The sequence below is a fragment of the Python bivittatus genome, unplaced genomic scaffold, assembly GCF_059951505.1.
Source record: "Python bivittatus isolate LINGU-HERP-01145 unplaced genomic scaffold, Pbiv_v1 ctg000480_np1212, whole genome shotgun sequence".
In the NCBI taxonomy this organism is placed as follows: domain Eukaryota; kingdom Metazoa; phylum Chordata; class Lepidosauria; order Squamata; family Pythonidae; genus Python; species Python bivittatus.
In genome coordinates this window covers 34947489-34959785 of record NW_028277075.1, presented here as the reverse complement: position 1 = coordinate 34959785, position 12297 = coordinate 34947489, and the positions used below count along the sequence as shown (strand labels likewise).

Genomic DNA, 12297 nt, shown 5'->3' with positions numbered 1-12297 from the left:
TTCAGCAAAGTTAGCTATTCTTTGATTACCGATTCTATCTATTTTCCATTTGAGATCTTTAAAAATTCTTGAATGAACACCATCAGAGAGCTTATGCATAAGATCTATGTAAGCTTTGAATTCTTTATATAACATCATGCATAAAATACAGTCAGTGCATACATGTAATTCTTATATTTACTTGTGAACACATCCACACATATCCATTTATCATATCCCACAGTCAGGTTTTATTTCTAAAAACTCTGCCATCCAGCATCTGATCCATTCAGTTTTGTGGCCCATATTAATCATGTCACCCAAACCTGTACAGATAAACAGTGAGTAAGTGCCCTAATCTGTTGGATACTTTTAGAGGCATTAATCATTCTGAGCATTTAGCTGGAACAGGGATAGGCAGCCATTTTTTGCCCTGAAGGTTGAATGTGGCAGTTGATAAGGGGTCAAGGACTGTTATCTGATGGTGGATGGGCCAACAGTAAGAGTGGTTGGTCCTGAGCCAGTAGCGGCCATGTTACCTACAAACACAGATATACACAAATACATAAACATAAATATAACAGCCTGTGCTATTTACACATATATTCTACCCCTCATCAGTTGTGAAAGCTTCAAAATAGATAGGCAATGGCACTTATCCAGTCCCTCCCCATGGTGGTCTCATATTTGCTTGAATGTAAGTACAGCTGCCTACATGGTCTAGGATGTTAATAAATCAGACTGTTCAAGTGAAGGTAAGTTCAACTCTCCTTTGAGAGTGAGCTGAAAGTGTGGCAATCAGAGAGAGTAATGGTGAGCCCAGGTCATGTCGCTATCCATTTCCCATTTTCAAGCCCCCATGCATTCTAGCAAACATCTGAAAAGGGCCTCTCTCTCTCTTTCCTGTTCATGCATGTGTACACATATGCACACAGGCCCACAAATGAATTCCCCAGATTGTGAAACTTTTCCCCTGTACTCTAACGTTTCATCACACATACCCACTTGACAAGCTGACTGGTGCTGTGAAGAGCTAAGGACTGCTTTTTCATTTTCTTAAGAACTAATACGTGGTTAGAAAAAGAAGAATAAATAGCTCTGCCTGTAACTGTCCCCACAATTTAAATTGTACATTGTTCAATTATAGGTAAGCATGGTTTATTTATTAACTGTTACATGTATACCACATCTTTCACTAAAGCTGGGGATCAGAATCTGTAGCCTTCTAAAGTCTTGGATACAGTTCCTACAGTCCCTCCAAAAATAGCTGCTGACTTACAGCTTTTAAAATGCTAAAGGGAGAAATTATTCAATATAACAGGACAAATCATATTGAGTATATTCTCATAACTTTGATTTAAATTAGTATAAGTTTATTCCTAGATCACCCATGTGAGGCAAATTCAGTAGAGAGACAGACGGGCCCAAAGTTACATAGTGAGTACTGTGGGGTCTCCTTGGTTCTACTCCTTGGTTCTACTACTCAGTCTGGGTCTGCCTGTTTCTACTCCAACATCTAAGCATTGTAATTAATGGGTCTCCATTTCTTAGTTGTGATGGACAGAAACCAACAGCTGTTTGACTGAGGGAATGCCTGGATGGGTGACATGAAGAGATTATTCCTCCCCTCTTTCTATGCCTTCCCCATCTCATTCACTCATCCTCCATCTGTCATTGATCTTTCATAAGCAATGCTGGCTTCAGAAGCATCCAAGACTTGAAAAACTGCTTTCACAGAGGAAGTGCATTTCCCTTTAAAACAGGCTGTGCTGCCAGTTCTGAATGAGTTTGCTCACTGGCCAGTTATATTACCTCTACTCTGGACTGAGCCACAAATTCTAGATCCAATGTCCAGGCGATGATTCAGTATGGTATCTGCACAATCTCAGGAAACTCTGTGGGCTAGGATAATATTATTGCATCAAAGTGGCAAACGGGGACTGAGGCTCATACATAGTACCTTTCCTAAAGTCCATCTATTGAATCTTAGCAGAAGTATCATTCTGGCTCAGAGCCTCCTTACATCAGCTAACAAAATTTATTTATTTATGTATTTATGTATTTATGTATGTATGTATTTATTTATTAAATTTATATAGCTGTCTGTCTCACGTACATGACTAAATAGTGTCCTTAGCATAAAGAAAATATATATATATATATATATATATATATATATATATATATATATTTCATTTGGTGGCAGTTTGTCAGCAGGCTTTTATTTCTCCCCTACCTTTTCCAATGAGTTCTTTCAGCTGTTTGGAATGGAGATTTTTGGCCTTTATAAGTACCACAAGCAGGCGATTTGCTGCAGGCAAATAGCTGATAGAAAGCAGAACTTCTCCATAGCCTGCATCTGGTTCCTGCAGTTCAGGGAGACAAAGAGAAAAGGAATGCACAATATATTTCCTACTTTTGTCTACGCAAAGGAGATGACTGACGACCACAGGTATATGGAAAAAACAAAAGACTGTAAAATATAAAAAGTGAATGCGCCTCACAAAACACACTTTCATTTTGCATCAAGATGTAAGGATCAATACACATTTCATCTTTCTTCCAGGGTAGGTTTTTGTTTTTTGTTTATATTAGCCTGTGGTGAGGTCTAAACAGGGAATCTGCAGAACTAAAATAAATGCTGTGATAACAGTGGTTGGAAATCACACTACAAAGCTGCAAACTATGGGTTATTTTTTGGTAGCATCTTAAAGGTATTTTAAAGATATGAAGGCCATGGAGAGTGCAGCTACTTAGTAACTGTGGATGCATGTTTCCTAGCAACCAGGTGGAAAAGGGAGCTTTCCTTCTGAAGTTCATTGGGTATAAAAAGGGGAACATTTCTGGTGTACTTAACAGTAGCATTTTCTTGATTTTCTCTTTTACTTAAGCAGATTGTTCTATGTTTGAAATATCATTCTGCAACAGTGCTACAATTTATTCAACCTACTGATTAAAGTTTTGGCACCTCTGCAGTTTTGCCCAGAATCCCACATTCCTTCATACTGTAGTTCTGCAAAAATACTGAAGACACCAAGAGAATATGCAGACTGGAAGCATTTTGTCACTGCAACTCAGAGCATGGTGTGATTTAATCAGAGCAATACAGAGAGAAATATTGTCCTTTTCTGTCTTGTTGTATGTTGTACTGGTGTACTAGTGTGCTGTTATTTGACAATTCTGGCACTAGCAAGAAAGAAAAAGAGTGCCTACAGTGTCTGCATATCCTAGGATGATCCTGTAATTGAAGGGCCATCAAAGAAAGTTCTTATCTGAAGGTGTCTTCTACTGTCCAGTCCAAACTTAATTTAATGAGAAAGACCAGGAAGAGGTAAAATCAGGAGCAGTGACACTGTGCATCAACAGTTGAACCTGGGTAGTAGATTGAACAGGTATTGAAGAGTCTACTGGTCACACTTTTCAGCACAGTGATTTCTAAATCCAAATTATGCTATTTCTAAATTTCAATCTACTCATGTAAAGTATTTCTTTTTTAGAGGTCGGTGTCCTTCTTAGCTGTTGATGACAAATTTTATCACTTTTGAAATGAGTAAATTCCATTCCTTGCTACAGTAATAGCAATTAACAAGTGTTATGCAGGGTAACCATAATATATTCTCCAGTACTGAGAATAAGAAGAAACAGCATTTTTCAGGTAAAGCATCATGATTCTGTCGTGTTTGTATGGTAAACGCCTACACTGATTTACAGCAAGGGGAGGGAACTGCTGGATTTCAAGTACAGTTTGTCCTGAAGGGTCTTAAATAAGTTCCTTTCTGTGCCTCATCTTCCTCAGCAGCAAAAATCAGGCTTGCAGGCAGAACAACTAGATGACTCACAAGTACACTTCTGATTCATTCGCCCCATCTCTCACTTCTTCAGAAGAGGCTAGGTGGGTGGTCAAAGTACATTTCTGTCATTGTACACTTCAGAGGAAGTGGTGAACTGACACTGCATGGAGAAAAATGGTTCCATGCAGAATATGGAGTGATGGCTCTCTACCTCTCTTGGGTAGAGTCCTTTGGGGTGGGGTCTCCCTTTCCAAAGCTTCAAAACCTGACGTCACCTCAAAATCTGACAAGTGAAATGAAGTCTTGGATCCAGTTTCCCAGATTAGATTTAGTTCCTCCAATTTATAGTTAGTCATACAAATAAAATCCATCTAACTTAATTTTCATTGACTAGGAATCAAATGTTGTTGAAAATTATCTATCTATCTATCTATCTATCTATCTATCTATCTATCTATCTATCTTATCTCATGCATATCTGTTGCCCCTTTTCAAGGGTGAGATAAGACTTATAGAAGGCTCTTAGAAAAAAATGGGAACTACTAGGGAAAGCAGTAAATTTTCTCTCAGAATACTGCAATAACTGTGGCATTAACAGAGAATAAAACAAGCAGTGCTGCTAGGAAGCTGAATATATATTTAGGGAGGCTAGATTGGAAGATGAGGATGGTTTTAAAGCAGGAGGGAGAAGCATCAATAATGTGCACTATTCTGATTGCTGAAAATGCGAAAGATCTGTAAGTTCTTGTCAAGGACACAGTAAAATTAATGGGCTAAGTTTAAATATATAGAAGACCAAACTAATGACAACAGGTACAGGAACCAGTCTTAGAACTGACAATGAAGATATTGAAGTGGTGGATAGCTTCTGTCTTTTAGGATTGACTATCAACAGTAAAGGAACCAGCAGTCAAGAAATACACCACACTTGTTAGGACATCAATGAAGACTTTTGAAAAAATACTCAGATGCCGTGACATGTCTATATCTACAAAGTTCAGTATCGTGCAGGCAATCGTGATATTCCATGGAAGCAAAAGTTGAACTTTAAAGAATCAGGACAGAAAGAGTATTGAAGCTTTTGAAATTTGGTGTTGGAGAAGACTCTTGAGAATACCATGGATATTCAAGAAAATAACCAAATGGATTATAGAACAAATCAATTCAGAGTTCTCATTCAAAGCATAAATGACCAGACTCAAATTATAACATTTTGGACACATTATGTGAAGACCTAGCTTTCTTGAGAAATCTGTGATGCTGAGAAAGATGGAAGGAAAGAGAAGAAGAGGACAATAACAGCAAGGCAGATGAACTTAATTACATCAGTGACGGGTGCACCATTGGAAGACTTGGAGGATCAGGCTTGGATCAGATCATCCTGGAGAAAGTCAATCTATGTATTCACTGACACCACCAACTTAATGGCATATACAGTAATCAAACCAATCCAATCAATACTGCTCACAAAATTATACTGCTACTATCATCATGGTCACCAGTGGCTGCAGACAAATACAATCCACCCAAACAAATGTATTAGTGAAACAAATAAGTATAATGCCAATAAATGAATAATGTTATGGCTGTAACTTTAACTATTTTAATGGAATATATTAGCAGTTTAGTAATGAAAACAAATACAATAATAAATTAAAACACACATAAACACTGCATACTTCTAACTTCTGGCTTATATTTTTACTGATGAACTGAGTCCAGATTGAATTATTGGCAAGCTTAGTAAAGAATAAATGGATGTCTGGGGAAAAGGTATGATACTAGACTGGATTTAGTGAATAATTCATCAACTCTTTAAATTTAATAATTCTTATAAACTTAATCTTACTTAACTTCTTTGCTGTAAGTTTCCTTTTGGCAATCTCTGAAATAAATGTCTTTACTTTCTTGAAACTTTTTAACGTTCTGGATGGCTACAGAATACTAGTGATTATTCTAAATTTCTCTTTTGTTTCCTAGTGATTGACATAGTAGTCTTTTCACCTGCCTGCATGCTTTTTCATTCATTCATTCATTCATTCATTCATTCATTCATTCATTCATTCATCCATCCATCCTTCCATCCATCCATCCATCCATCCATCCATCCATTCATTCATTCATTCATTCATTCATTCATTCATTCATTCATCTTCCTCTCTGCACAAATCCTTGAAGGCAGAACACCACTGGCAATCAAAACATTTGCTTGTAATCCACCCAAACAGCTTTGTATTCAGCAAGTTAAAATGTATTTGTTGGTTGGTCTGAAAGTTATAGAGTAATGTAATAAGGGCTCAGTTAGTGGAAAGCAAGAGGGTGGATAGAAAGGTGAATCTATAAGAAGGGAAAGGAATAGAAAAGTAAAAGGAAACTGGAAATAAATATTCACTGTATTAATTCTAAGCACTGTATTAATTACCAGCACTTATTTTAATAACATCTAATAAGTTCATTCACAATTAGCCTTGGGACCCCCACTCCCTCTGTGTACTAGCAACCAAGTTATTTTCAGAATACCAACTATGATGTAGTTCATGCTATCATCCATCCACAAGAGGGAAATTTACCCTTACATACACTTTGGGAAATCCCCAAAGTATACATAAGGGTATAAAGTATTTAAGAATAAATCTGATGTCCTGTAAGGGCAGAATCTGTCCATAGGACTAGTGTCTTACATAACAAATAGAAACCAGAGAGTAAACAGGAAAAAGCTATTTATAGAGAGCTATAAATATTTCAGAATATTTTTTTTTCTGGCTGGATGGCACAGATGATTACAGGCATGTTTTCCCCTCTTTGAGGGTAGATGCATTCTCTTTAAAGTCTTATCTGCCTGGTATAACTCCTACTCCATGTTGTTTTTTTTAAAAACCCTCAAAATGGAGGGTAAAGAACCAGACTGTTCATATATTCAGCTCAAGTTATGTATGCCACTGACATAGCTATCTTCTCCTGACCTGTATAAATCACATACAAAACACTGTAAACCAGACTACAAACAATGAATTCTCCTGCTTTTATACCAACAAGGACCATTTCTTTTGTTTCAACATCTGTTATTTTACTTTAGTTCTATTTTGGGGATATGGTGACATTCTTTCAAGAGAGTTCTCATTTAGAGAGATGTTGCTTTGTCTTTTCTCAAAAAAGGCCTGCCTGGCAGTGCTTTTTGAACTTTGAAAAATTAAAAGTGGCTGCTGCTATAAAACAAAAAGCCCTATTTGCCATTCACTAAGGATCACTACTACAGTGAGCAGTAACATAATATCAGCTGAAGAACACTACACAGAATGGCTCAACTATTCTTCCAGCAACTCATTTTATTTATATGCAATAGTAAGAAATAATATTCCATCAATATTTGTGGTCCAATTTGTGGGCCCTACTGGAGAGCAGAAATTTGAGATAATATAGAAATAGGACAGTTGAATCCCGTCGGTCAAAGTACTATGAAAAGGTGAGATGGATACAAAAAGGGCTCACATGGTAATGGTAATGGTGAATTCATGTAGTGCCACTGGTCATGATGCAGAGAAAGGATGTTGTCACTGACAGGACCTTGGTGGAATTGAATTTCCCAGATAAGTAACTCAGCGTGGCCTAATTAGGCTTTAGGCTTATACTCAGCTCAATGTTCTCAGACACAACATGACCAGATAAGAATTGTTATTGCACACTAGGAGAAAAACTGTGAAACAGTTGGTTGCCCTCTGTTGATATGAAGGTGCAATACCAGCTGGAGTTTAAGTTCAGCCGTTCTTTATCCCACCCCTCACATTGCTTAACAGACTTTTTGCTCTGCTGCTCTTGGCCTTGACATTGGGCAATAGCTGATTGTTGACAGAACTGATACTTCAGCCCTGAGAAATTTTGGCTCTTGAGTTAAATCCCACAGCTTCATTTGAACATTCTGTCCAGGCTGACAAAATACTTCCAGTTGATTTGTCCATTTGTCATATAATCTGTGAGTAGGGAAGGGGAGAAAAATATACATCCACTCTAATACACACTTCAGCTTCAACTCATCAGTGACGGAAAGCACTGAATGTTTGCAAAACTGAGCTAAGACATTTTGGTGCTTCACAGTGAAATATCCAAACATTCTTTAGTCTGCATTCATTCTGGTGGTGCTTCATCAGAAAAATGTTTTTGTCAGTTTTATTACATGGGTTAGCCTATCTCTCACTATTCATTTCTAAAAGCTCTCAACTCTGCTTATTGAAACAACTGCCTTTCTCATGATAGATCCACTTCTAAACCAGTTCCTCTAATGGGGACCTATCCTTATGATGAGTGATAAATGCATGCTGAAATCATATACAAGGCTTTCATTTTGAGCTAGCTGGTAGAATGTAGGAGATACATTTTCACAATTTTGCGATACCAGCAGGTACTGTGATGTGGTACATCTTTTCTGAATCAATGCATTTACTGAGCTCATTTCTAAGCTCTGCAGGACAGAATTACAGCAAAGAAGAATCTGGTATTTTTCAGTGAAACTGTTGGAAAGGTCATGCAAGACTTTCAGCAGAGCTATTCAAATCACCCAAGATCCATTCTGAATTATCAGTTTGGATCAATTTGAATAGTCAAATCAAATTGATTGAATCTTCATCATACATTTGATTGGATAAAAAGTGTCTTTCTGCATATACAAAGGTCAAATCAATTCAAAGGTGCCCAATTTGATTGGATGCATCAATTTGATTCAGCAATTGGAAGGGGGATTCAACTGAATCATTTTCAAATCAAAGCTTGGAATTGACATTTTCATACAACCCTAGTTTTCAACAATCCTAATGAGCTCATCTTGGAAATATAGTGTCAAAAATATTGCTTCCTTTCCTCTTTTTTTCCTCCGTCTCTGCCTAGCTTCTGATTAATGATTCAGGACTTCTGTTTTGGTTCATAATGAAATAGCTGCCTCTCTGAGGTCCCCTGTGAGGCACCCTTTCTTTCCATATGTGAAGCTGCAAAACTGGGGCACAATTCTGAGCATGTTAATCTGCTCTTTTCAGGTTGGGAGAGCATTTCTGCCTTATTACAGCTGCAGAGGCTGTTCTGAGGAAAGCCAATCAATGAGAAATATGACTGTCAGCTGCTAAATATAACTGGATATTGTATCTTGCACTTATTATGCACAAACAGTTTCTTGGCATTCTTGGTATGGTATGTTCCTGGAGACCATCTGTAAGTTGACTGAGGCCATCTGTTTCAGAGGTGTAATTAGCCACCTGCTAGGGCTCTCCTGGGTTCAGAAGCAATTATTCTAGAATGGCAAGACTAGGAGCAGCATCTCATCTTTAGTAATCACAACCATCTTCTGAAAAATCATAGCATCTGCCCTCTGGAATGAGATCTAGATGGCTCCCACCCTGTGGGTGTTCTGAACACCCATAAAGACCTGGCTGTTCTCCATTGGCTAGAGTGGTTGGTTTCCCTTTCATTGGATGCCAGTTTTTGGTGGCAGGGTTTGGGGTTTGCTGGGTCCACCGTCTTTTTTTGTCTGATTTGGTGTGGTGTTTGTCTCTGTTATATTGTTTTATACTGTTTCTGTGCATTGTGACCCACCCAGAGGAATTTGGAGTTGGGCGGCATAAAACAAACAAACAAACAAATAAATGCTCTAAGAAATACCATTGACCTTTGTCATATTCATGGTGGGAAACAACCACGTATACAACTCCAGAAAGCTCCACACAACAGACATTGTTCTTTTATTGCCTTTTTAAGGAAAGGTATACTGGTAAATTACTGGTCCCCACTTTCCCAAAGGAGCTTCATGCTTCATGAGAATTTGAACTTGGGCCTTCCCAATCTTAATCTGACACTTTAGCCCTACATTCATTAGCCTTTCCCAAGCCTTCCTTCTCTGCTAGGAATAAGTATGATAGCAGAAAGAGAGAAAAAGAAACATGGACAAATCAGGCACATTTATTCAGAATGGTGAGAGGAAATATAATGAAACAAGTAATTGATTTTTTCCCCCAAGAGAACTACTGCTGTTTGCAGAGTTAATCTGATAATTTTTTCTGACACTTTTTCTATGGTGTAATTCATTGTTCATAACTGTAGACTCTGCAACAGTGTTTCTCAACCATGACAATTTTAAGATGTGTGGACTTCAACTCCCAGAATTCCCTAGCCAGCATGCCATGGTTGAGAAGCACTACTCTACAGTGTATAACTTGGAACAGACCTTATAAGTCATCTAGTCCAAGCTCCTGTTCAGAGGAAGTTGGCTTTCCAGCCCCTTCAGTAGGGGACTCCACAACTGTTACAGATATTTATTTTTCTTTGCATAATAACTTTACTGTCAGGAAATTCCTCCTAATATTCAGCCTTGTTCCACTCTCAGTTTTTACAGGAAACAGATCAATCCCTCTTGCATGTGATAGCTTTTTAGATATGTGCAGACTGCTATCCCGCTATCACATCTCCTCTCTGTCTTCTCTTTTTCAAACTAAACATGCCTAGCTCTTTTAACCATTCTCCATAGGACTTGTTTCAAGACCGCTTATCATCCTGCTAGCTCTCCTCTGACCTCATTGTGGCCGCTCCATTTTCCTTTCAAAGTTTGGTACCCAGAATTAGATACAATACTCCCAGTGTCGACTAACTGGTACAGAGGACAATGTAGCTATTTATATATGTATGATGTTGTTAATGCATCCCAAGACTTCATCACACTAATTGTTTTTCTTCAACTGGTGGTCTACTAGGATCTCCAGATGCTTCTTACACAAAATGCCAGCAAGCCAGGTTTCCTCAGTATTTCTACACTTGATTTTTCTTGCTCAGATGCAGAACATTACATATCTCTCTACTGAACATTATTCTTTTGAATTTGGCTTAATCCTAGCAAGGTGATTTTAAATCATGCTATTGTCCTTTAAGACAATGGTTCTCAACCAGCGTGCTGTGGCACACAGGTGTGCTATGGGCTTGTTTCTAGTGTGCCACAATACTTTTGTCTTGTGTTTTTTTTCCCTCATTTTTTGTATTATGTATATTCTGTATAATTATATTCAATACAGTGCAGATATTTTTAAAAAATTGTATAATTTCCCCTCAAACCATATGTTACACATTTAAAAATACATATATAAGATTAATAATTTTCTGGTGTGCCACAGAACTACTGCTATATTCAATATTGTGCCTCAGATTCAAAAAGGTTGAGAACCACCACTTTAAGGTATTAGCCAATTCCCTAGCTTGGTATCACTATATCATCCTTCCTGTTACTTCCATTTCATCTATATATCATTCATAAAGATATTGAATAGCACTGGGACAAGAATGGAGCTCAAAGGGGATCACATTCAATATTTCCCTCTATGCTGATGGTGAGACATTCAAAGGATCTAATAACAATGTCATCATTGTGACTGCAGGATAAAGTGAATTAAGGCTCAGAAGTATAGCAGCACTCACATGCAACATTCTACGTCCCAGTAGAAGACTATAACATGCGGTAATACAATATAAGTGAAATGACAGGATACCTTGTCAAGGACTTTCACCTTCTCAGACTGCACTGGTCCATACTTCTCTCCTACAGTAGCCAGATTTGGTTTAATTTCACCAATAATGCTGTGTCTAGAGAACTTGTCACAGTTCCTCAAGGTGAGGGTCAGTGTCCCCTCTCGTAGCTCCTCCTCCTTGACTGGAAACAGTAGAGCTTCTTCCCAGACAACATGGGCTTGCTTCTTCTTCAACACAGTCTGGGCTTCTGTAGTGCCAGAATTGTTCACCAAAGTACCTAAGATGTAGCAATCACTTCCATTGTTTTGGTCTCCTGCTGCAGTTCCATATAAGACTGGTAGAGGCAGGGTGAAGGGAAAAATATAGGTAGCATTTAAATCCTGTGCTAAAATATTTTCAAGAGAATGCTACCATTTGATTTGATTTGATTTGATTTGATTTGATTTGATTTGATTTGATTTGATTTGATTTGATTTAGAGCAAAATCAAGGTTTTGATGTAATGCAAAAAACCAAACCAACTTATATTTATGCAAGCTTAATTGGACATGACTCATACTGCAGACCTCTCTCACCTGTTGTCCTGATTACATATAGATTACATATTTGGAGTTATACTCCAACATGACCTCTGGCATGGGCGGGGGATAGTGCCCTACTTGCCACTTGGTGGCTTTTGATACTGTCAAACATGGGTTGGCTCAGAGGATTGGGGGTGGGCAGCACAGTGCTATGCTGGTCCACCTCCTTCCTTTGGACTCAATTCCAATTGGTGATGACTGGGGAGAAGTCCCACCCTTGGCCCCTACTGTATGGGGTGCCACAGGGGTCGGTGCTTTCTTCTCTCCTTTTTAACATCTACATGAGGCTGCTGGGTGAGCTCTTCCAACACCATCGGGTGATATATACTCAATTATGTATCTCCACTCCCAATGAATTTAGCGATGCCATGAACATCTTATCCTGGTGTCTGGAGGGTGTAAGTGTCTGAATGGGGAACAGCAGGCTTCAGCTGAATCCTGGCAAGACTGAGT

General features: G+C 38.3%; 1 protein-coding gene across 1 annotated transcript in view; it reads right to left on the bottom strand.

Moving 5' to 3' along the window:
• SYT13 (synaptotagmin 13) overlaps window positions 1-12297 on the bottom strand; it is a 34995-nt gene that overhangs the window by 9668 nt on the left and 13030 nt on the right. Inside the window, exons 4-5 of the mRNA XM_015888370.3 lie at window positions 11285-11598; window positions 2216-2345 (exon numbers count right to left, since the gene is read on the bottom strand). Coding sequence (XP_015743856.1) covers window positions 2216-2345; window positions 11285-11598 — 444 coding nt within the window. The remainder of the gene's footprint in view (window positions 1-2215; window positions 2346-11284; window positions 11599-12297) is intronic.